At 40.0% G+C, this 26,571-nt stretch overlaps 1 protein-coding gene across 2 annotated transcripts in view; it reads left to right on the forward strand.

Moving 5' to 3' along the window:
* Positions 1-26,571, forward strand: part of PRKG1 (protein kinase cGMP-dependent 1) — a 508,829-nt gene that overhangs the window by 405,393 nt on the left and 76,865 nt on the right. For both annotated transcript variants that reach the window (XM_056352515.1, XM_056352514.1), the window contains exon 8: positions 22,507-22,572. In XM_056352515.1, the coding sequence (XP_056208490.1) occupies positions 22,507-22,572 (66 nt within the window). The remainder of the gene's footprint in view (positions 1-22,506; positions 22,573-26,571) is intronic.

Here is a 26,571-nt window from a genome sequence, read left to right on the forward strand (position 1 = left end):
TGATGGCAGGCTTTGATAAGGCTTTGCTAGAATTCATTTGCCAGTAGCATTGCAGGCTTTTGCTGATTACTGCCCTGACTCTTTGCAGGTGTTCCCTCCTGACGTAATCTGTGGTGGTTTATGGCCTTTATATGGCACCATCTGCAGTGAGTCAGGACTTGCTGGGGAGGCATACACTCTAAGAGACATGGTTTAATTAGGGCATGCTTTCATTAGTTTACTCATCTGCAGTCGGGCAATAACTCACCGCTTGCAGGTCATGTCATCTTTTTTCAGTCTCCTTGCTGGTTCTAGTCCTAAGTGTCTCTTGCAGGAGCTGTAGGGGCTAGCAAGAGGCAGGTCTTGGATATGGGTTTCTCAGATAATCAGAGAGTGTGAGTGGGCTTCACTGAGAATGTGTACATGGTGTAGATATGCTTAACGAACGCTAAAGGACCTCAGTTTTCTCTGTGTGCTTCCTTGCCCAAGGATATGCTGCTTATCCAATTTAGCTGTCCTTTCCTACCGCCCTGTTTCCCTTCTCCATTCACTGGTAAGTTGTAAGCCTTCATGCCACCTTTCTCCAGTTTTCAAAGAAAAAATTTAAGGTATAAGTAGGTTCCTACACTCATTCCTAGAACAAAATACACAAATGCATTGGAAACTTTGTTGCTTTTGCATATCATGAAGCAGCATATTTTCTTCCTGAGGTCCAGAAGAGCATACAGAGATGGTCACTGATGCCTTCAGTTTTGAGCTGTAGAGGCATCATGTGGCTTCTGTATAGGTTACTGTCTGTCTCAGTCATCTTTTGGTAATACAGAACCAGAGAAGTAGCTTTTGCTTGCTTTTCCGATTTTAATTTGAAAACTTAAAGGCTATGTTGGGCATGTATTTTTCATGTCATAGCCAGAACAAGAGAGGTACAAGAGTTTGGTTTCTTCCTTGCTTCAGTGGGTCCTGTCTTTGTAAGCAATAGGTCTCCTCTCTTGGCAGTTTGGCCTGAATAAGCTGTAAAGAATCAGACACATAACAGATTCCTGTGATTTTATTCCAATAAAATATTATACTTGATTTAAATAGCTTGAACAAGTAAAAACTAAACAGGAACCCCAAGTTCTTAATCTGTTTAGTTCTGTAGAAGTTACTCAGAAGAGCATCTGTTTTCATTAGCTAGACTTTGATCTCAGGTTTTATTCATGCTATTTAGCAGGATGATACTCTGCTTATTAACATGTTTTGAAAATTAATTGGTTTACTAATAATAGGACTTTGTTTCCTCCAAACTCTTTGATTTATTTAACAAGGTTAAAATATCAATATAACCCGAAGTGAAGTAATTATTTGAGAGAGTGAGTTTTTTTCTATTCCCTGTTTGTGTTTCTCTCTAGTGACTTACTAAATAATATGCTAAAGTGCAGCTGTCAAGTCTTTCATGAAGAAAACAGGTCAAAGACCATTTCTTGTGGCTCAGTATGCCAAATTCTGTTGCTGCTGCTCTGCAAATCACTTTTCTGCAAGTAATCTTGGCAAAATTTTGTGGTTTGCTACTTTTTATTTCCTTTTCAAAATACTTTCATAAGAGCTTCTTAGTGTTACCAATTTTTTTCAAAAAGTAAAAATACTTAGAAAAGCAACAATAATATGCCTGTGTAGATACATAAACATCATCATCTTAGTACATATGAAAAAGTTTTTACTCTTCAGAACTTAGTAAAATGTGACACATGCTCTGTTCAGCTGTAACACTGGTTTCCTCTCACTTGTGCAAGTTTCTTGGTCTTTTGGCTTTGTCTAGCTTTGTATGCAGAGTAGGTCTGCAAGGCTCTAGTTTCTAGAACTCTTCTGATTTGCCCAATATTTAATTAAATTGTCCTGGAATGTGATAATTAACGTTTAATAGATCTTGAAGACACTCTTGTCACCCACTGGCTGATTAAAGTGATAATGTACAGTGTGTGGTAGGATACTAGTGCACTTTTCTTTTAATGAAAAAATCGGTCATTTCATACCTCTGGGTTGTTTCACATAGGGAATATTATTAATTACTTGCTAGTGAGACACTAGTTCATTACAATAATTCAGAATAAATTACAAGAATAATTGGTTTAAATCATTAATAGATTTGGCAAGCAAATAGGTACTAACATCCTAGCATCAGCAGTACATGACTGATTCTGCTTTAGTCTTTCATTTCATCCATACTAAACTTAAACCACATTTTGCCTACAAAAATAATCGGTATTAATTCCTATAGAGAAATGCGTTTGCTCTTCCCTGTCTGTCTGGTCTTCTGAAAACAGTATACTAAATCATATAAATATTATTGAGTGATTTCTATGGGAGGCACTGGGCATGCTCCTGATGGAGTAGATTCACTGGAAATGTTTTTTTATCAGCAGAGGCTGATTTCTGAGTGTTGTTGCCACCTCAGTAATGGGAAACATGCACCTAGATGCTTGTCAACAGCACTGACGGCTGACGATGGACCCTGCTGCATCATGTGTGGTGGAATACAGTGAAATCTGGCATCTTTGTCTAATGCTTTACCAGCTGCAAGACTGACAACCGTTGCATGATGAATATGGGTCATTTAAGAAAAAACAATACAGCCCAGAAATGTTAATACATTTGTATAGGCTGCTGCTTTGGTTCCCTCGTGTCCTTTGTATTTTGCCTTTTAGTGCAAAATATGCCTTTTTTCCCCCCACACTGGCTCTGTGTGTTATTGGAAGAGCATAAAAAAGTGCAATAAAGTGAAATTAAAACTGTGAAGATTTGAAAGGGGAAAAAAAGGATAGAATGAGTGGAAAGAGGATGGGAAAAGATAACTGTTGCAAGCACAAGTAGGGGTAGTCTTTATAACAGTTGCTATACAAAAGGACACTGCAGTCACGCCTGCAAATGCAAAACACCCCAGCAGTGTCATTTGCAGGACTTTTAAGACTTGGTAGTTGTAAATTTGCAAGTAAATTCTGTTGTAGAAGCTGCTTAGAAGGCAGAGAGCTCCACTTTCACACCACTGACTCCAGTTGCCTACATGGGCCAAACTGGGACATGACTCCTACAGTAACTGCTTCCAAGCAAACACAAAAAAAAGGCTCCTAAATGTAAGTTTTTTCTGATACTTTTATTAGTTTTACCCATAAACAATTTGTGTGTAATTAGCTCCAGAAGAAATTTGGTTTTATTTGCTTCAACAGAGGATTTTCACTTTCATCTGTCATGGTCAACGTATTGCACAAGGTCTTTGTGGTTGTGTTAAGAATTAAATACTGAAGCAGGAGGCAGCAACAGTGGTTTCAGTAAAAAAATGCTGGAGTAATGCGGCTTAGTAAGCATGCAAAAGCCTGCTAGCATACAAATCTTTCTAAAACATGTTAAAATGAGCATTTCTAGGAGGGAAATTAAAAGATTTTCAATGAGTAAGGTTTTGTTCATTAGTCTTGCAAGGCAGAAAAACATACAGATTAATATTTCTGAAATCCTTGGGAAATATTTGTTCCATATTTCTAAATAGGGAATATTTATACTTATTCTGAAACAAGATGATCTAGTATAACTTGCATCCTTGTTGCATAAGCTGATAATATGAAGAGCCTGTTTCTGGCATTGATCTGTAGGATCAGTCTTACAGTCATGATGCACACAGATCAGTACTACAAGTAAATGCAAGAAAGTCATAAATCCCTGGATCTAGCACAGACTCATGCAGTCCTGATGGGGCTCAGTATGTAAAAATTACACCAGTTGATAAAAATCTTGAAGGCAGTGAATAGAAATGAAAAAGCTTGGGAGGGAAGGAACCAACTGTCTCCATGACCTGATGTTTCCATAACAAAACACCTGTTAAGGTTGAAGTACTGCCATTTCAATTTATTGTTGCAATTCAGTTCATAATTGCAAATTAAACTGAGCTGGAAATGAAGCTTCGCTTACACCTTCCTGTGGTTCAGATAGGCTGTTTAAGACCTCAGAGATCATTTATTTGGTTGGACTGTCAGTAGAAGACTTGCTGTGGCCCATCGGCCACTTACATCTCCTTACGCCTTGTGTTCAACTCACTCTTCAGAGTGAATTAGTGAAGGAATAGTCCTTGCCATGTACCAAAGAATCCACAAATCCAGCCGTGACAAGATGGGTGCAATTACACCATTTTAAAACCAGGTAAGTTTGCACACGTGACTCAGTAGCCAAGGGTAAGGGAGGAGATACCCATCTCTTTTTTCTTCTTCCCCCTTAAAAGACTGAAAAGAGAAGGATTTCAGCTGAACATGTGAATATCTGCAGTGTATATTCTTAGTGCATTCTTGGCAGCTGTTGTGTTTTATTGGATTTCCCTTCCCAAGCAGATGGGTTCCCCAAGGGACAGCACAAAGCTGAGTTTCTCTGCCTAGTAAAAGGCAGAGCAGACCCTGTGTCACATAACAGCCTATAAGTACCTGACTTGCAAGTGTTCACACCCCAGTGCTGCCAATAATCCCTGTTTCCCTGAAGCAGTAAGAAAAGCTGATTAAAATTAATAAAGAGGGTTGCGTTTTTTTGCAAAATATCTCATCTGGCTGCAGGTGCCAATGCTTTAGTAATGAGTGTTTTCCACTTTCAAGTGTTAACACCTGGTGAACAGCTGAGGTGAGGATGCTGCTTCTCATGGGTGTATAGGCAGACTTCCCAATTTCATCTGCCACCTTTCCCAGCAGTACTGGCTTTTGGAAATGTTAGACTTTGGCTTGTATCTCATTCACCATCAAAGACAACTACAAGGGCCAAAGAAAACTGTGGTCACATGAGTTTTGTTAGCTGTGGTGAATCTTGGTAAGTTTTTATCAGTGAATAATGTGGTATTATTATCTTTATATATATATATCAGAAAATAATGCAGTATCACGCATATTTGGCATGTTATTCCTGCTAATATTTAGCTTTCTTATGTGCTTAGTGAACATGTGGTTTTAATATGTGTCATAAAATGATACTGAAAGACTCAGATCAAGTCTCTTAATAAAATAGCAATGGTACAGATAAAAGTTTGTTGAAAATCGCACTGTTTAGTTAATATGATTTTTTTTTTTCAGAAACTGGAAAATGTACTTACTTACATTTAGTACTAAAAGGTGAAGTGTTACTTACCTTTAGTCTTTTTCTTAGTGAGACCTAAGAATTCTTATCAACTGGTTTTCTTCATCACTGTCTATGTGGTTTTGCTACAGGACAAGTTAAATAGGGCTTAGCCTGTGAAACTCAGTTTAGAGTATGGCACAGGGACCCAAAATATCCCCAGCCCCCAGACTGAACGCACTGTCACATGCAGATGTGTGCAAAGAATGATGAATAAAACCCATTAATAAATATTTTAAGTTTAACGTGTTGGTTCTAAAGCTAAAACAATATAATGTTTTTTCATGGATCTTTCTCAAAAAAAAAAAAAAACCAACCTACATATTTTTTTAAAAATGTCTTTGAATCAAAAAGTTTGACAAGTGTTGACCTAGGCATGCCTTTATTTTGCCTGTATAAAGCTAATAGGAATCCTTCCTTTAAATATGCATGTGAGACGTTAATAATCTGAGAAGACAGTAACCTTTATCTAAAACTTCACTATGTCGTGAATGCACCAGAATTTCACATCTTTAGAAGATTAATTGAGCAGAAATTGCATTCCCATAGATAGATACATCGACATCCCAAGAACACCTAGTGGTACTATTACTACCAAGAAGAAAGATCCATGTTGTGAATACTAATATAAGAACACTTATAAAAAATGTAATCCTTGATTTCCAGATAACTTTTGCAGACTACTTAAGATTACTGTTTTCAAAAGATGTCTGTATAATTCAGTCACGGACCTCATTTCTATAGATAAGATTTCTGGGCTTCCCACTGCTCTGATTGCTGCAGGTAAGGTGAAAGTTAGTTATAGGTAGATTTTTTTAAAAAAAAAAAGCAACGCAGTTTCCCGTCCTTGATCATTGATGCAGATTTTGTATTTTGTGGTTATAGAAGATGACATAGGCCATAATATAGTAAAACAGTACAAAATAATCCTTGTCATACTTTATGTGAGGTATGAAAAGTGATACCCATAAATTACAAGTATAGCCTATTTAAAATTCTGCTGTGGTTTGCTGGCATTTGAGCTAAATAATGATTGTAAGGAAGATAGCCCATAATCTTTCTGTTACTGTTGAGAGATATAAAAAGGTTTCTTTTTTCTTGTTCTGTAGATGTTATTATTAAACTAGTGGGTTTTAAGCAACTGGATACAACAACAAACCATAAGCAAAACCCCAGTGCTTTGTTTTAAATAACGTAAGTTTTCTTTTTAATGGGATTTATGCCCAAAGTCTGATCCTACTTGAACTTTCTCCCTTTCCAGCTCTGAATAGATTGGTTTTCTTTATATATAATTGAGGTAAAATGCAGTTCAATGTCAAGTCGATTAGAAATGGTGGAAACACACACAGGTCTGTGGGGCCAGACAGGATCCACCCAAGGGTACTGAGGGAGCTGGCAGAGGAGCTCGCCAAGCTGCTCTCCATCCTTTATCAACAGTCCTGGCTGACTGAGGAGATCTCAGGAGGCTGAATGCTAGCCATTGCGATACCTACCTACAAGAAGGGCAGGAAGGGAGATCTGGAGAACTACAGGCCTGTCAGCCTGACCTCAGTGCTGGGGAAGGTTGTGGAGCAGGTCGTCCTGAGCACAACCAGGGGATCAGGCCCAGCCAGGATGGGTTTATGAAAGGCAGGTCCTGCTTGACGAGCCTGATGTCCTTCTATGACAAGATGACCTGCCTAGTGGATGAGGGAAAGGCTGTGGATGTTGTCTACCTGGACCTTTGTAAAGCCTTTGACACCATCTCCCACAGCATTCTCCTGGAGAAACTGGCTGCTCATGGTGTGGACGGGTGTGCTCTGCACTGGGTGTAAAGCTGGCTGGACAGTCGGGCCCAAAGAGTGGTGGTGAATGGAGTTACACCCAGCTGGCGGCTGGTCACACCTGGTGTTCCCCAGGGCTCTGTACTGGGGGCAGACCTGTTTAATGTCTTTATTGACTGTCTGGATGTGGAGATTGAGCGCACCCTCAGTAAGTTTGCAGATGGCACCAAGCTGAGGGGAGTGTTGACCTGCTGGAGGGCAGGCAGGCTCTGCAGAGGGGTCTGGACAGGCTGGACCCATGGGCCGAGGCCGACTGTATGAGGTTCAACCAGGCTCAGTGCCGGGTCCTGCCCGTGGGTCACAGCAACCCCACACAGCCCCACAGGCTGGGGCAGAGCGGCTGGGAAGCTGCCTGGCGGGGAAGGCCCTGGGGGTGCTGGCTGACGGGCTGGGCATGGGCCAGCAGTGTGCCCAGGTGGCCAAGGAGGCCAAGAGCATCCTGGCTTGTATCCAAAACAGCGTGGCCAGCAGGACCAGGGCAGTGACTGTCCCCCTGTACTAGGCACTGGTGAGGCCTCACCTTGAATACGTGTTTGGTTTTGGGCCCCTCACTTCAGGAGGGATGTAGGGGTTCTGGAGCGTGTCCAGGGAAGGGCAACAAAGCTGGTGAAGGGTCTGGAGCACAAGTCTGATGAGGAGCAGCTGAGGGACCTGGGGCTGTTTAGGCTGGAGAGGAGGAGACTTGGTGGGAACATTATTGCTCTCTACAGCTGCCTGACAGGAGACTGTAGGCTGGTGGGGGTTGGTCTCTTCTCTGATATAACAAGAGGTGAGAGGAAATGGCCTCAAGTTACACCAGGGGAGATTTGCGCTGGACATTAGGAAAACGTTTCTTCACTGGAAGGGTGGTGAAGCATTGGACCAGGCTGTCCAGGGAGGTGGTGGAATCACCATCCCTGAAGGTGTTTAAAAAACAGAGATGCGGTGCTCAGGGACATTGTTTAGTGATGGCCTTGGCAGAACTGGGTTAATGGTTGGACTTGATGATCTCATAGGTCTTTTCCAACCTAAATGATTCAATGATTCTATGAAACCAACCTCCTTCAATGTTCTCAATCATTTTATTTAAGTGTTGACATTTTTTTAAAAGCCTTTTAAGCCCTTAGCAAATTTCAAGAAGAGATTGCCCATTTTAACACTTGAAGTAATTTAGTGCAGACCCGGAGAGGCACTTCACCCCCTCAGAGGAGGAGCTTGGACTCAGAGAGGCTGCTTCTCTGGGGCACGTCACTCAGCTATCAGTGTGGTTATAAGTTATGATTTCATTTCAGGTCCATCTATCATTTAAACTTCAGGTTTGAATTAGAAATACAATACATGGCAGAGCGTTATCTGCCTCACAAAAAGAGATACGGTCTTAACTTGACTGATTTGGAGCCATTTAATGTGCTAGGGCTGTTGCATGGGACTGCGGTGTATGCAGGGGTTTGCTCCAGATGAAGCTGATAATGCTCCAATAAATTGTACGTGGACTGAAGTTCTGGGAAGCTGGAGAACAGCTGCAGTCCTGCCATGCAATACCTTTGCATAGTGGATTTGTGAAGTAAGGGGAGAACAAATTTGCACCAGCTCATACTTACTGATGCAAGTTGTTCTGCCGCTTCCCATGTTAAATGTCCTCATATTCAAACACAATGTTGGGATTCATCACAATTTGTTCTTAAATATCTGCTTGGATGATACAAATGATAAAAGAAGCAGAAAGTTTCTTTGAAGGGTCAAAATGGTTTTTAATTATGGCTATAATAATTGCTCAGATTTTTATTGTGTGTTTCCCGGTGCTGGCTGCTGAATCTTCCACTTGGATATTCAAGTATTCATCAGCGTGTGTCATATAAAACTCATATAAAGTCACATAAAACCAGCCCTCAAAGAAATAAAATCCATCGTGGCAGGGTGGTATATGTCAACCCAGAAGACTGGCCACTCCGTAGCACAAAAGAGCTGGTACAACATCATGCTGTCAAGGCCAGTGCCTGTCACTGTGATAAAATACCTCTTCTTGGGGTTGTTCAAAGCAGTAGCAATATTCATCAACACACCACCATCAGTAGGAGATGAGTCCAGGAATAAGGATCCATCACTTTTCTCCTGGGAATATGCTAGGTGACAACCCTAATTGCTCTTTTAACACTTCTATCATACTCTCAGCAGCAGTTTCCTGTAGGTCAGAGAAGTGTCACCCCCACCGGTGCTAGAAACTAATTAATTTCTTGCCACATCAGTTTGATTTGTTGGGTAGGAGTCTCACAGCGACAGAGAAGAGCTGGTCATAGGTGCTGTTTGTAATTCTCTTAGACATGTCAGTTGTAAAACTTAATGTAAAGGGGGCTTTTTACTGAAAAAAAAAAAAAAAAAAAAAGAAGAAGAAGAAAAAGAAAGAGTCCTTTTTATCAGCATAATGTACTTCCAGCAGTTGCAACATTCTCGGATAATAAATACAAGGGATTATTCCTTTTATGATGATGTGTTTATCAGAGTTCATTTTGGTGCTTTTCTGCAGCTGGTGGGTAGAGAATGCTCATGAAGAGTCAAACATTATATCTTAGCTGCTTGCTCTGTGATTTCTTGCTTTTATTTGGCTTTACTAAGTTATTACATTCTTGAAAATGAGATCTGCAAAATCCTGTGGTAGGGATGTGGCGCATCCTATGTGTGCAGTGCGTTGTTTAAGACCGGTAAGCTGTATTGGTCGAAGATACGGCTCTTTTTCAAGTTTAAGCTCTATTTTCAGTAGTGTTATTCATTACTTTGGTACTTGTAATTTTGTCTTTTCTAATCTAATTAATTTTGTTTTTAAAGACTGTAAACCAGATGTTTGGTGTAATGCTTAAGCTCATGTTTTCCAAAGTACTGTATGTCTTGTGCTCGTCAAGGAGCACAATTATGCTTGGGTCAGAAGGGACCTCTAGAGCTCCTCTGGTTCACTCTGCTCCTCCAAACAGAGCCAGCTTTTGTTTTCTTCATTAAACTGTCATGTAACTGAAGTGGGATCAGACCTAGTATTGACAAGATTTTTGTTTGGTCTTAACAAGTAAAACCTTGGGGTTTTGCTGGGGGTTTTTTTGCTAAATCAAGAGTAGACACTGGAGGAGAAGTGGTTGTTATAGCTGGCCATTCTGTGACTGCAGGCCAAGGTGAAGATGAAGTAGAAATTATTACAAATAAAAGGTAACCAAAGCTTTAAGAAAAAAGTAGATTCTGACACATGGGGGCACCTCATTATCTCCATTCTCAAGCTTAGATCAGACTAGTTTCTGAAACTGGACATGTGAACCTTATCAAGTCACAAATGCCATCATAAGTGGGAAGAATGAGGGTTATCAGCAGCAGTGGGGCCATTCAGGCAGCTGCAAGCTGGAAAACAGCGGTTATACAAGCTTTAACTATCCTTTCCTTCCAAATTTGTTGCAAAGTCTTGAAGGAAAACGCTACACATTGTGTCTGTGCAGGAGAACTCTATTTTTGGACAAAGGAACCACAACAGATATCATTTGTCTGGACTTGAACACAAAGTTATATGTGGCAGAACATGCAGATGCAGAAATTAAACAGCGTGAGATGGAGTTCTAGGAGACGTTGAGAGGTGTATTCAGTGGGAGCAGGACAGTATTTGTACCATTGTACAATCCTCGGTGAGATCTAATTTGGAGTATTCCAAACCACTGAGAACACTTATGTTCACAGAGGATGAATTCACACTGATCCAGGTACAAAGAAGCCAAGAGAGCTTGAAACAAAAAGTTAGGAGACCTTGATTCGTTTGACTCTGTGAAATAAAATCTGAGAAGGTTTTGGAGTTTTTATTATATCAAGGGGAAGAAAATAATTATTTTAACTTGAGAATGGTTTTAGTCCAGGAATAATTGGATTTAAGCTTGCTATAGGTAATTTAGACTGGGAAACAGAAAAAGGTGCCTAACTATATGAGAAGGGAGTTCTGGAAGCATCTTCAATGACTCTACTGACAAAATTGATTTTAATTTGAATCTGTAAATTCATGAAAGATATTATATGGCATACCTGAAATAGCAGGAAAATGGACTCTGTCATCCATGAAATTCAGAAAATTTCCACCAGCTCCAGGTGATGCCCAGAACCAGAGGGTCGCAGACCCAGAAATCAAAACTTGTTTAGAGCCTGAGTTCAAGGTCCAGTTCTGTATACTAATGAGGACCAAAAATATGGATATATCTGCTTTTCTTGACAGTGAAGTCAGTATATCATCCCTCAATATAGCAAAAAGGGAGAAAGTAATCCCAAAGTTAAAGTTTTTACCTTTGAAAATCATGAAACTTTTCCACCAGAAGATTGCAAGATTTTAAAAAATAAATAAATCCTGATATGCCATACAAAACCTTTAGCATGAAGAAGAATGGTAAAAGGGACTATTTTAAAGGCAGTGGCCCAGTTTCTCTCACCTCAACTAAGTGACTGTGAAGATTAGAATGTACGTTAATTTATAGCTGTTATAATATAGAAGTACAGGTTCCTACAAACACCAAAAAAGAACTGAAACCAGCTGGAGTTCAGGATATTTCCTGAAGGCAAAGGCAGCCACATGTGAGTTAGTATAAGATGTAAGAAAGCCAAAACCACTATTGTTTCTGTGCATCGAGGAGTGCTTAGGTGTTACATCCTCTGCTTTTCTAGGATGTGAGCATGAATTCACTAGGACGAGTGGAGAGTGGTACTAGCCACGAAGCAGCACAGGTATGTCTAGTGCAGTTCCGCTTTCAGACATGGCCAGTCATTTCCTACTGAAATAGATTGAGAAAAATAAATACATCCACCTCTGCAGTAATTAGCATTAAACACACAAATATAAAATACCATGCAAATGAAGATGTGTGCTGCATAGCTGCTTTGTTGTTAGAAAAGCGATGGAATACTCTGCATCGCCATGCAGAGCAACAGCACATTTTTCCACAAACTCAGTTCTGGAGTGATTTTTCAATCTGCAGAGAAGTTACAGCTATGAGTTGGATAGGACTACCTGGATGGAATATCAGCATCTTTGGGGTTATATTTGCTTTAAGTTGTGATTTATTTTGTATTGTGGTAACTGAATGAAGACTGTAAATTCTGCCTTGAAAGGACCTTCCCCTTCTCATCTAGGCTCAGCGTAGGTGGAGTGTGAAATCTCTTTTGGCTTTTTCAGTGCTTCTCCAAAGTTTTTAGCTTCTCCTCAGGCTGCAGCAAATTGATTTTTCCAATTTTTCACTTATTTTCTAAGACTGTATTACGTTGCTCTCCAGACACTACGTAACTGGGTTTGGCGTGTTTCTTAGTAAATATATTAGTGGTGATACAGCATAATCAAGGGGGTTTTTAGCAATACTTCTTAAAATATACTGTATCCTTCCTTTTTTACTAGTGAGATTGTTCATTAAGGTCTATGAATACTTTCGAATGGATAAAAGTTAGGTTTCTTGTGACAGTGTCTTCCACAGACAAAACCTCTTTCGGTTTTTCACTTTGATGCATGTTTTAAGCAGTTATATTGTGCTGGTTTATATTAGAAATGCAGCCTTTAATAGCTTGGCAGGTTTTGTGGTTAGTCAGTGGTTGCTTAAATGGTGAAATCATGAGGGACTGCAAACTGAGCATCTGAAAGAGTGGGGATTTCTAGTCCCACCTTCACACCTTTAATAGACAAGACAGTGATGAAGATATGGTGATGCATATCCTCTACGCAAGCACAGATCAGTTAGGATGAGTCTCCTTAAGTGAGTGTATGGCTGTGTTTGTGCCAGAGACTGGTCCTGAACTCCCCTGTTCCCTCTCGGCCACATGTTCCCACTGCGTCCTTTCCACTGGTGCCCTTACCGGTGCTTTCCCTAGTACCAATGATTACTAGCTGAGGGCTGAGTTGCACTGGTCTACCAGAAAACTAAGCCTGCTGAAGATTTGACTTATCCACATCATTTTAAGTGATCACAGAGCCAAAGTATAAAATCTGTTCCATCACTTTATGCATAGAAAGGAGAAAGTAAGACAAAAGAAAATGAGCAGTTTTAAATCTTTATTGATGATAAATTTTTCCCGTATTTTTCCTTTCTGTCCTATTCCCACCATAAAATAACACACAGAATAAGAAATTGAATATTCAGACTAAATACTGCCCCATGGGCATGTCAGTGCCGCAGACCATGATGTTGCAGAGGGATGCTCTGTTTGGCTTTACAAGAGTTAACCTATCAGAGGAGCCGAGCATGGCGGTGGGCAGCCCAGCATGGGCTGACTGAGTCTCCGCAGCTCTTCTGCATGCTGCTAGTACCACTCCAGCCAGCTGAAAGTTGGGTCGTCTCTGCATGCTGGCGTATAGAGCAGTGCCCACATGAAAGCCTAAGCTGGGTGGGAAGCACAGGCTTGCAGAGCCTCAGAAGAGATAATTGCATCAGTAGGAGGCTTTGAGAAGTCTGTGGAGGACACTGATTTCTCGCAGGAGCCCTGCTAGCTAGTCTGGAAGCTATCTGTGAAACCTCGCTTAACGAGATGCGAGAAGGCTGCTGAAGAAAGTAGCAGCAAGCATTTCCAGCTACCTTGCTGCACTCGCATCAGCAGGCACCAGTGTGCTCTTTCACATCATTAAGTGCTGGTGTCCAGGATATTAATGTTGTTGTTCTAGTCCAAAATGGAGGGTTTGGGCACTTTCTGCTCTTGCTTGTGGTGCTTTTGTTCCCATTATTGCCATGGTCTCTCATGCAGCAAATACAAGAAAGGGTTTGCTGTAATAAGCCAAGTGAAATCTATTCAGAGTGAAACATGGGTCCTGAGGTGGGTGCTGGAAACAGGGTGCTCCTACACTCCCAGGTACAAAGAGAGGATGACCTAGGTCCTGGTTCCACCCAGGGAGTCCTGCCAGGAGCAGCAGGAGATGGGCAGAGGCAGGGCTAGACAAAAGGCTACAGCATCAGGTGTGGTCCATCCAGGAAATGGGACACAAGCTACCTACATTATAGATACAAGGTCCATCCAAGAAAGGGCTAGAGACAAGAGACAGATCTGTACCTACAATTGAAGGTCCCTGGCTGAAGTGAAATGGGGCTTCTGGACCATGGTCAGAAGACGTTGGGTGAAGATCCCAGTGAGGCTGCTCAGGGCAATTAAATCCTATTGGCACACTCAGGGCAATGACAAAGTCTTTGTTTTATGAATATAAACTTAAGTCCTTGACATCAGTGACAGCAGTTGGGTAGTATGGAAGAAAGTCAAAGGATCTGTAGGGTAACAGAAGGATGCAGTGCATTTGGCCTGCAGAAGTGAAGAAGAGATGAGTGGACCCGGAATAGTCAGTAACATGGGGAGGAAGGTAAGATGGGCACAGTCACCAGGGTGGGGGCAATCGGAACCACTGGCACGGGCAGAACATTGCCATGGGAAGAGTTAGATAAGAGTATGGTGCAAATGACATGCCTTAGGTGGGATTGCAGTGACCTGAAGTATAGGAGATGGGAATTTGGTACCCAGGAAGCTTGGTGGTATAGGCTGGTAGTGTCAGCCAAGGACAAGTGGTAGTGAAAAAATAGCTCCCAGTGCTTGTTCTCTAGATCCTGTTACTGGCATCCATAAAGGAGAAGCCATAAGCTCATTGCAACTCCCCTTCCCTTCTTTGCAGTGCTTAGGAATTTAACAAGAGCATTGTTTAAACTATAGTTCTTCTTTAAAAAAAATAATCATGAATTCACAATAAAACCTTAAAAAATGTTCTCAACCAAAAAAGCCTCTTACCATTTGCAGATAGGTCAGACATCCTTGCGATGAAATATGGTTTCATAGATAAATACATTGCTCATCGCTTCAGCATGACAAAGGCTGTTTGTCCCAGTGCTCTTATGCACAAAGAAGCCAAGCAAGAAAAAGAAAATAACATTCAGAAATACCTGAAGGAAGAAGAGAGAAAAAAAAATAATCTGGCTATGTACAGACGTCAGCCTGTAAGAAGTTGCTTTGGGTGCAATTGTTTCCAATAATCTGACTGAAGACTATTCTGTGTTAATGTAGAGTCTGGGATATAAATATAGTGGTTAAAGCTAGTAAGGCTGGCACAGCATCCGAGTGGCACGGTTAAGGGATAACCTGATCCTGCCTCTGCAGCGATCACATGCATGCAACTTTACAAGCACGCCAACACAGTGAAGACATTAAGCCAAATGGATGTGGCCTCCCTCGTTAATTATTGAAGAGAAGCCAGCTGCCAGTTCTGGTAGCACTGAGGCTAATTGCTGCCTGCGTAATCTAATGCATCTTGCTCAAGCTCTTTGTGCATTGGTTTACTCACCTATAAAATATGTTTGCAGATATTATCGTGTACCCTAGCTGCTTCTGAGATTTAACTGTGACCATGTGAACCTCTTGCACATGGTTTAAAATGACATTGCGTAAGCACAGTGTTGATATTGTTCATGAGTAATAGATGTATTGTGTTACTTTAACTCTCAGATCACAGTTTGATTTGATTTTCATATAGCTGTTTTCATAAATAATGGAAAATTAGTAACTTACTGCTCAGGAAAAGTGCTTGTGGGTTAAATTAGTTGTAGCAGAGGTCATATATTACTTCCTGAATAGTTTGCAATTATCAATTATGGATTAAATATGGTGAGAATATACTGAAAGTGTATAATAATGAGGAGTTATCTCTTTATTAACACTGTGACCCGTGTAGTTCATAACCCTTTCATGTTGTTGCAGCCATGATTACCTTGCAGCCAGGAGTTAGCAGAACAACCTGATTATGCCTCACAGCAAGGGGAAAATCCTTGTGCTGACTCTTGAAAGAGTAGGTTCCATCAGATTTATGCCAGCTTCGTGGTAATCAAGTGGTAGCAAGACCTTTTTTCTCTGCTTTCAGATCATGAGGGGCACATACCCTTCTCAGAATAGTTTTCAGCTGACACAGCCCCCTCTAGGTTTCCTGAATTGCTGGCAGCTTGTGGTCATGTATATAAATGTGAAGGTGGCTGGCAGGGGCTGATTTTACACCAGCTTTTAAAAATGCAGCAGAAGGTCTCTGTGTTATCAGTACTTCTTGCCCTCTGAATCTCCCCATTCGCTTCCAAGTGGCAGGCGTGGGTTGAATATTATCATACTATACATGATAGTGCCTGTCATAGTGCTTCTACTTTAATTAATAATGGGTTTTGGCAATATTTATCTACATTACATCTATTAATGTCAGCATAGGTAGTCTGATAATGTAACACTTGTTAATTCAGCAGCATCACTATGTCAGATCTATAATCTAACAAAAATAAAAACAGCTGTCTCTTGCATAGTATCTTCTGTCTGTAGACCCAGGGGATCACACAGTACATTAAAGCATTTTTGTCATAGTAGTGTCAGAATCAGATAATGGAATATAGCAATATAGTGAAATACAGGAAATATTCCTATACATAGAAGTATATTCCTACATAGGGGAATATAGGGATACAGGAATCAGATAGTGAAACGGCTTGTTCAAGGCTGGGCTGAAGGCAGGGTCAAGGCAGACAAGGGAGCAGTTGCAGTCCAGTGCATTATTTTTAACAGCAGTTGTTTCCCCAAATGCATATGATGATTACAAAAATTATATGTATATTTTTAAAATTAGGACATTTGTATTAATACCAAAATAACAAAATAAATTGTATCAACTGGGCTTGATTTTCCATCATTCATTAAACTGAAAAGGAAAAGCCGTCCAGGCATTTCCCTTTTCATGAAATTACATCCATCATTAATATGAAACAGAAAATAATTGTCAGACTTCGCACAGCACCCTGGAATGATCCCAGTACATCTTGACTTGTTGGGAGAATTTTGAGTTAAAATTTGTTGTAATCTTAGCAGCAGTTGTTGAATGTTTCATTTGCTTGTAGAAGTGTCAGTACACAGTAAGGACAGAGCAGAATTTTTTTGACCAACAGAGTCTTGGAAGACCTCGTGACCATCTTTGAGTCCTTAGCGTCCTAAATACTGGTTTTTTTTAATCCTTGTCAGGGCTTAAACCTTTCTTTCAGCAGGAGCCACTGGGACTAAATATATTTTAGAAACAGTAAGTGCGTGCTAATGATGTGCTCATGAGACGTAAATTATTAGAAGGGGTTGGTACATTTTCTAGCCTGTTTGGAGAGCTCTACAATTTGCTTATATTGAATAAAGCCCCTGTAAAATAGTATTTTTAAATAATTTTGTTTGAATGAACTGAAATGTTCTTTAAAAGTGGTTCCTTTTCCCAGTAGCTATAGAGCCTAAATTGCACAAGAATACAGGTGGCTGTCTGTGCATTTTGATATGTGCGTTCAAACTGGGGTACCTTGAAGCAAAATCTGTTTCCTGTTGTGTTTTATTCCCTTTATAGATGGTGTGATTTTAATGCCTATGGGGATTTTCAGGGGTTTTCTTAAACAGCATAATTATTTTCAAGTGAAGCTTTTTCAAATTGCACATTTTATTAGGTTTGCATTAAAATGTTTAGAGTTTAGTAGACCACATTTTATTTATTATTCCAGTAATGTATTTTTATAGTCAAAACCAATGGTAAATGGATGTTCTGTTCTCAGAAAGCTGAAGTGTCGGGAAACCAAACGTCAGTTTACAAGGGGTGTTTTTCCCTATGGAAATCAATCAATAGATCGAGGTAACTGATACACACCATGGCTCACACTATCAACCATGGTGGACCACATCACCATTCTATAGGTCTGCACTGACTTGGTGGCACAAACTGTACCATGTGAGAGTACCATAAAATCAGCCAACAATTATGTTTCCATATGTGTTAGGTGATCACATCATTTACAGGATAGTCCTAATGTTTCAGGTCAAACTTCCTAGAGGTGAAACCTGTCTGATCAGGCACTGTTTCCTGGGAAGAGTGATTACCATCCTAATAGGTTTGTGGACTGCCAAAGGGCTGTTGGCTGCAGCAGTATCCTGAAATAGATATTTAGGATTATTGATGTTTTTTTCTTTAAAAAAAAAAAAAAATATGATGACAACCCATTTTTCTTTGACCAAGTAACTGAAAAAACTTGACCAGCCACCAAGAGTAGATGGGTCAGTGTCTGGTCCTTGGTGGTTGTTCTTCAGAAGCTGCTGCTGCCTGAGAGCTCTCTGGTGGAAAGTTCAAGTCCTGTGGGCTTTTCATTCTGGAAATGAGTGTTTAGATCATTTAAACTTGATAATGGTGTTAATGAGGGTTTTCACATAAAAGATGGAAAGAGAAAATTAGGTCTTCCCTAGTGGGCTTTAAAAATTTGCCACAGGAAGGCTATCCAGAGGTTCATAATTTGCTGATATCCAAGTTCTTTAATGCATTTTACCACTTTCTGGCACCGTACGCTTGACCTTGTTACAGTATTTTTAATAAGGTTGATTTAAAGTATGTAGGACAAGGCGTGCTGGCAGTAAGTAAAAGGAAAGAAAAATGAGAGAAATCAGTTATTAATTTGAACTTAGTAACAATAGCTCAAAACCCAGCATCTCTATCTTCCCTTATTATTTTGTTGGGTATTTTCTGACTACACCATGACTTTCACATGGGAGATAAAAGTTGGGTATTCTGAGGAGTGGTACCCAGATTTGGCAATCTTCTGAGAAAACAGCCTTAGCTCTGTCCGTTAAAGAGAGGGTTTTGCCTGCCTACAGATGCAAAAATATCTTTACGATATTTTAGCTTTAAATCAATTTTGACTGACAAAATGCCAGTCAGGAGACAAGCAGAAGAGGCTCGTCTTCCTGTAGATTTTTCCTGTAGCAGGGTACTTGCACCTCATAAAAATGCTATTTTGTGCTGGGAGGCTGCATCTAGGGGGGACTGATCCCAAAAGCTGGGCAGACATCATGCCAGGGTTGCACCAATTGTGTCCATCTTCTGGAAAGAGCACAGAGCGGTGTTTGCCAATGGTGTAACAACAAGTTTCAAGCAAATAGAATGGTATATTGTTAAATCGTTCAAATGTAGTTTCCATTTATCTGAAGAATTGTATTAGGTGTGGTAGGAGCTATGAGAGCCAATGTTGGAGCAGCACTTCGATGAGTTAGGGGATATAGGAAGATAGAAAGATAGATTTTTAAATCTAAGAAATTTTTGCAGCCTAAGGTAAAATCAGGGAACAGACTTTATCTCTGATTAAAGCTGTTTGTATCTTTCATATTTGCATTTTCCAGAACACCTTTTTAAGTGTAATGGCAGAAAAGTTCCTGGAAATGGTTGAAAACTTCATCGTTCTTAAATTTAGTTGTTAGGAGCTTATCCAAACAAAAATCGTTGAAAATTCCTGAGTTATATGTGGTGAACTGGGCTACAGATTATGATTTATATATATATATATGTGCATTTAATTTCTTAAATAATGTACTCATGTTTCTAGTGATGTGATAACGCGCTTTGGAAGAGCTTTAAGAACGTGGATAACATTGTCATCTAATTCCACTGTGGGTTTAAAGAGCTGAAGCATGGTGGTACAAGGTCTCCTGCCACAGTTTTTGGCATGTGCCCGGGGCAAAGGCTGTGTCCACTTGTGTACATCCGTGTACCTCTTTGTGTTTCCAAAATACCCTCTGCTTGTATTTCTCGATGATGCACACTAGAAACCCCCTGCAGCAGCTGTGACCTTTCTCCAAGTTCTGAAGTTTGAAGCTGGAGGGGCTGTAAAATACCAGAGCTCGCCCAGAGGACAAAATATAGTAACGGGCTGGAAGGAAGCAGGCATTTTCCCGGGGGAAATGGTGGAGGCAAACAGTAGTGATGGAGTATTTGGAAAGCGAAGGCGATTCCTCTGATGAAGAATGCTGTTTTTCGGGGAGCAGTGATGAGTACTCCTGTGATGAAGTCCAGAAAGTGTCTGAGTCAGTGCTCACAAGCCAGGCTTTTACATAATTACTTGTGGCATTTGGTGGTGTGCACTCCTAATAATTACTTGTTGCATTTAATGCCCTGAACTTCTAATAGCTACTTTTGCATTTAGTGCCGTGCACTTAGAATAATTACTTGTTGCATTTAATGCCATACATTTCTAGTATTTACTTTTGCATTTAAAGCTGTGCACTTCTAGTCATTACTTGTCGCATGTAATGCCATGCACTTCAAATAATTACTTTTGAATTTAATGCTGTGTACTTATGTACTTCTAATAATTATTTGTTACATTTAATGCCATGTACTGTAGCTGGTGGCAGCCTATCAAAGCATTACCTTTTAAATATACCTTTTAAAACATGGACTGACAATTTGTTTTGCTTGAAGGTGATTGAGGTTAAGTTGTAGATTGGTGGCATGACCCTAGGTGCGTTTGTCACTTTTAAGCCTATGTGAGGTGTTGGCAGTGTTTGGAAGTCTGAGTGTGTCTTGTATTTCACAGCTGATGTACATAAAGGTTTAATGTTCATATAGAACTGGAAATATGTTAATTTTTTCCTTCTGATTTAGAAAATTGGTGAGATTTTTAATCCTGCTTGCAGCCTGATTGGTAAACATCCCATAACACAAAAGCATGCAAGGTTTATAAACCCACTTACAATCGATGCAGACTGTGGAAACAGAAAACTGCTTTCCCCTGTCAGTCCCTTCGTTCAGTATTTGTGGGACAAGGGTCCTGCAGCAGAGGGGAGGTTTTAGGCAAGGATGTGCAAGATGGCTTTGGAGAATACCCAAAGATAGCAGTTTCTTAACTTAACACTTCATATGTGAGCCACTTCATCATTCATTAAAAACCCCTGTTTTTTCCTACTTATCCGTTATTTCTGCTTGTGCAGAACAGAAGGAAACCTCAGAATTGCATGACTTTCTGATTTACAAAAACCTTGTCAACCCTCTGGCTCTTGGGTGTTTGTGCAAAGCGAAATGCCCTTTGGGAAAGTACCTTCGTTCTACATTAATTTCATGCTGATTAAAAGGGTGTATTAAGTACAAGATAGTGGAAATCATAACAGTTACTTGTGCGTTTTAATCTCTAATGTTGTTTATTTAATATGTTTCAACTGAAGCCACCAATAGCTGTATTTTACTTGCCTGTAATCATGTAACTATTATACAGTAACTATAGCCATGTCTGTAATCTATAACTATAAGGGTATAAACTGTCTTGTTGTGGCAGAAAAGCATCTGAGATAACAGGACAAGTATGTGAAGTTTTAACTGGAATTAATGAAAAACCAAAAAATTTGCTTACTCATTCTAATATATTAATATACCAGCAAAAGTTGGCTACAGCAACTTAATGGGATATTAAATAGTATTGTCCCTTATTTTCTTTGTATTTACCAATTTTTTAGAATTTAATAGAGATAATTGCCTACTACTATTTGGCTACTTCTTTCTACTTGCTTTAAGGTACCATAATTTTGTTTATCAGTATGGATAAATTAGCACGGATACTTAATTTCATTGAAAGTAGACTCAACAATGGCATTCGAATGTAGGCTTGAACATTAATGTTTCTTTCGTTTGTATTTCTACTTGCTTTGTTTTAAATATATTGAAGTAAAATTAGCTCAATTAAAGTAATTAAAGTTAATTAATGATTACCTCTAAAGGGAGAGTGCATATTTCTGTATGAGTGCATATGTACCACCCTTTTTTTTTTTTTTACTATATTACTGTTTTAATACCTCCAGTCTTTAAACAGGGGAACTGCTATTTGTAACAACATTTTTAAATCCATTTTCTATTTCAGTGGAAATGTACAGTGGTTTTCCAGTCTAAATGAATTAGGTGTGTTTAAAAGAGGTGGGTCTCTTTTGCCTGTAATCCACTTACCCTTCACACTTGGGAAGTGTTGGAGTGAATTTGACTCTGAATCCTGTACATCTGTTTGACCAACACAGAAAATGCAACAGCATCTCTTAATCTCTGATGAAACACTGAATCAGTCTGATTAAAATGAATTAACTTCGTATTTTGTAGCATGAGCTGGCAGTGGCCCGGTGGGGCAGGGAAAGGGAGAACACAAACTATTTGGTAATGAAGATACAGAAAAAATTCTAAATGCAGTATTTTTTCTGGTGAAAAGTGCCAGCACAGCGCTTTAATGCAGAGACCTTTCAAAGGCTCCATCCTAACCAGGCCCCTTTTATATGCCTGATAGTCCCAGCCTCCTCCATGCTCAGATAGCAAATACATAGCGAGTCCTATAGTCTGCTGCATATGTTGTACGTGCTCTGCGTAGCAGAGCTGATGTCTTTCTTAACTAGATGTTTCATGTTCCAACACTGAGATATTATGTAGGTTTTGGGGTAGAAGGACAAAAGACGTCTAAGTGTTCATAAATAAATCTATGCAAATATCTAATTTTTTGATAGATTCATAGTGAGAAATGAGACTTTGCCTAAAATAGATGGAAAGCATGGGCTGATGTGTGTCTGGATGTCTTATTTATAAGGGGAACCAGGAGGTTTTTTCTGCTCATGCAGGGTTTTTAGCTTTTCTGTGTTTGAAGCCTGTATGGATGATGAACATCAAATCAGTATAGGGGAAAAGCTATGAAACCCAGAGATTTATTCTTGAAGTACGTTAAGAGTGCAATATGTTTGGAAATAAAAAAGATTGTCATGAAAATAATACAGCTTACTTAAGTAATACTTTATTTTCTTTCAGGGAGGATGTCAGAACAGCCAACGTCATTGCAGCTGAGGCAGTAACTTGTCTGGTCATAGACAGAGAGTAAGTACAACATTTTCCTGCTGTGGGGTGAGGTGTATCTCAAGTTTTCACCTTTTACAGTTTTTAACTAGAGCCTTTGATCATTTTCTCCAGAAAGGTCGTTTGATTTTGAGTAATACAGTCATAGTATATATGGGTCCTTGATGAAGTAGAGGGAAGGTCCCTCTAAATCAATAAGGCAAAACTCAGTAGTGACAAGTACAGACAATTAAGAAGTGCAGAAAGACAAAATGGAAGTAGATGGGGAGATAGCATTACTGTGGAAATGGATCCAGGCATTACGATGGAACACAGATTGCGTTCTTGTCGATAAAATGTTATGAAAGGCATTGAGCTTCTGGCAGATTTTAGAGCAAGATGTTGTTATTCTAGTCCATGTGGGGATGGAGAGCCCTCATCCAAAGGACGTAGACCTGCCTGAAGCTCTGTGGCTCGAATAAGATAGAGAAGATCAGAAGAGGAAAATGATGTCTTATATAGGGAGCTTGAAGGAATTAGGGGGCTTTAATCTAGAAGAGAAATGTCTGGGCTAGGGACTTTTGCAGAGGTGTAGGAGAGCACAGAGGCAAATATATCAGTGGTTTCTCTGTCCTTGAATACTTTCCTGGGCATAGTCTTGATGCAAGACACCGTCAAAGGTCAGATGCTGGGTTAGGAGTGACCTCTGAAACCCTTATATTCTGATGATGTACATGATTCTATACTCAAGTGTCTTGTAGGTATGATCTACATACACTCAGTCCTGGTTTGACACAAGTTTTGTATTCAGTTATCTTACAGTCTTTCATTTCTAGAACTCTAGTGTTCTGTAATGGATGAACTGGGGAACAATAATTCAAAAATCCTAGGTCTTCTGATACAGGTTTTTTATGATCAATTAAAAAAAATGGTCTGTCCATTGAAAACAGATGATGAACTTCAGGACTGTCATCTGAGCGGCTTGCTTTCACATACACAAGCAAGGTAGCCTTGTAGATAAAAGGCACACTATGCCTTAGTGTTCTGTGGGACAAAGAGAAGAATTGACATAATTACATAATTTAGCAAGCATTAATTCAGAGAAATACAAAGCAAGAAGTCATTTATGCTTTTTTTCTGAACACTTCTGTAAGGGTTATTTGGTTTGCACTGTAAGCTTTTTAAAAAAACCAAGTAACTAGTAACTGCAGAGTCAGTCATTCCTGGTCATTTTACAGACTGTTTCTATGCTTGTCTCTTGTTACTTTTTCTCAGTATATAATGCCCTTGAAATAGTAAGGAAGTACAAGTTAAATTTAAACTGATGAAGCTGTAGTTAATCTATACCAGAGATCCTAGTAATGCTCTGCAATTAGTAGCAGAGCAACACTATTTATAAGAATCCTATTTATAGTGCAAGAAAAGTAATGCTATTTATAGCACTATTTATAGTTCAAGGAAGGTTGTCCTGGTCCCGACTAGTTCTAACTTTCTTGTCATAGCTCTTCTCTTACATTGTTATTTTATAGGCATGTGAATAACTATAGAAGCATATTTTAATATGAAGAAAATCTACTAAGACTTCTGTAAATTTGGAAAATTATGCAGATGCCATTCTGTTAATGAGGGGAAATAGCATTACTTTATATCCAGATACACAGAATATTACAACATTTTGTTTGTTATGGTGGCCATGGTAGGTGTTCACGTTGAGTCACCAGATGCAAGAAAGCAATGGAAACTGGAAGCCAGCTTTACCTACAGTCTGAGCTGTTCTGTGCAGAAGGAGGAGTGATGCACGTCATTAAGGTTGCCTAATAACTTTCTATTACAAGACAAGCTCTTTGTTTAATAAACTGTAATTATTGAAGCAGAAATTTTCATGCTCTGTATGTGTCTCTATCTGAAACATGTCAGCAAAATTGATGTTGCAATTTCAAAGAACAAGTTAAGGAAAATATCATTTCCTTAATGGTCAATCCATTTCTTTGAGAAACTGGAGAAATTTAGTCTTGGTGACAGTAGGGGTTAGTATTACCCATTGGCATTATCTTGTCAACAGGGTAACTCTTCCAGCTTCCTTGCACAAGTCTTCCGAAGACATCCGAAAATTGTTCCACAGAACACCTGACAGCCACGCTGCTAATACCGCTGCTGTACTCCCATCTAGTTAACACCTGAACTATAGAAGTCACACCTTGGTATCACAGCAGATTCTTCCTAAGAGAGATGGAAGATTGTTTCTCTGGATTTGTAAATATTATGAACAATTGCAGGGCTGTTGTAGTTGCTGGAAGATTTTGAAGTTAGTAATACAGGAAGCTTTTTTTATAGGGATGAGCCAGGCCACCAAGCAAGCTCTGGGAGAGCTGGGTTTGAAATGGGACATTGCTTAAGCATGACAGAATGAAATGGTTTGCCTAGAATATTTTCTGAAATTAAAAAAAATATACATTAAAATGCTACAGGGGTGAAGCAGTGGGAGTTGAAAATACCATGAGGAAAAGCCGAACAGTAATACATGATGAGTCTTTAATCAGCAAATTCTCACAATGTCAGTGTTACCTTGCTTTTTAATTTCCTGGTGAAACAAGAAGGCCATTACAGTCACAAAAACACCCCAAAGATGCCCAAAAAGTAGTATAGCTATTTCTTGCAAATCTGTTTAGACAGGCTTTGCAACAATGGATTTTCAGCATCCTTTTCTGATGTAGAAATGATCAGAGGCATGATCTAACAAAATTAGCACTTGATGTGTCCCACAGACTTTAAGCCATTTTGTTCCCACTTATTCTTCTACTGAAAATATTTGTTATGAAGGAAACATTGACATTCTTTCTGTCTTGCAGTTGTCTCTGTAAGTCCCTTCCTTTACCAGAATAATGAATTTCAGTGGGATTTGGTCCTTCATGCTCTCTGGCTTCATCAACAGTCTCCACCATGCAGGAGGTGAGATGAAGCCAATCATCCAGCTCCAACCAAGCTGTAGGATAAATTTTGCTGACTTTGCTAAGGCTTAACATCAGATTATACTTAATTTCACTTCTATGTGAATGAATAAATATTGCTTGTGAGTAGCCTGCAAATTGAATCCTTTTCTGTAAACTGGAGAGATATGGATTTGATGGATGCACTGTTTGGTGGGTGAGGAATTGGCTGGATGCTTGCATCCAGAGAATAGTACTCAATGGCACAATGTCTGGATGGAGATCAGTGACAAGTGGTGTCCCTCAAGGGTCCATATTGGGACCGGTACTGTTTACTGTCTTCATCAGTTACATTGACAGTGGGATTGAGTGCACCCTCAGCAAGTTTACAGACAACACCAAGCTGAGTGGTGCGTTTGATACCCCTGAGGGACAGGATGCCATTCAGAGGTACCTGGACAAGCTTGAGAAGTGGGCCCCTGTGCACGTCCTGAGGTTCAAACAAGGCCAAGTGCAAGGTCCTGTGCATGGTTCAAGGCAACCCCTGGTATCAATACAGGCTGAGGGGTGAAGGGATTGAGAGCAGGCTTGGGGCTACTGGTGGATGAGAAGTTGGACATGTTCCGGCAAAGTGCACTTGCAGACCAGAAAGCCAACCATATCCTGGACTGCATCAAAAGCAGCATAGCCAGCAGGTTGAGGGAGGTGATTCTCCCCTGCACTCTGGTGAGACTCCACCTGGAGTACTGCATCCAGCTCTGAGGTCCGCAACACGGGAAAGACATGGAGCTGTGGGAGCAGGTCCAGAGGAGGCCACAAAAATGATCAGAGGTATGGAACACCTCTGCTGCGAGAAAAGGCTAAAAGGGTTGGGGTTGTTCAGCCTGGAGAAGAGAAGGCTCTGGGGAGACCTTATAGCAGCCTTCCAGTACTTAAAGGGGGCTTATAAAAAGATGAGGACAGACATTTTTGTAGGGTCTGTAGTGGTAGGACAAGGGGCAATGATTTTAAACTAAAGGAAGGTGGACTCAGACTACATATAAGGAATATATTTTTTATGATGAGAGTGGTGAAACACTGGAACCCGTTGCCCAGAGAGGTGGTAGATGCCCCA

This window comes from Falco biarmicus, chromosome 9 (assembly GCF_023638135.1).
Source record: "Falco biarmicus isolate bFalBia1 chromosome 9, bFalBia1.pri, whole genome shotgun sequence".
Classification (NCBI taxonomy): domain Eukaryota; kingdom Metazoa; phylum Chordata; class Aves; order Falconiformes; family Falconidae; genus Falco; species Falco biarmicus.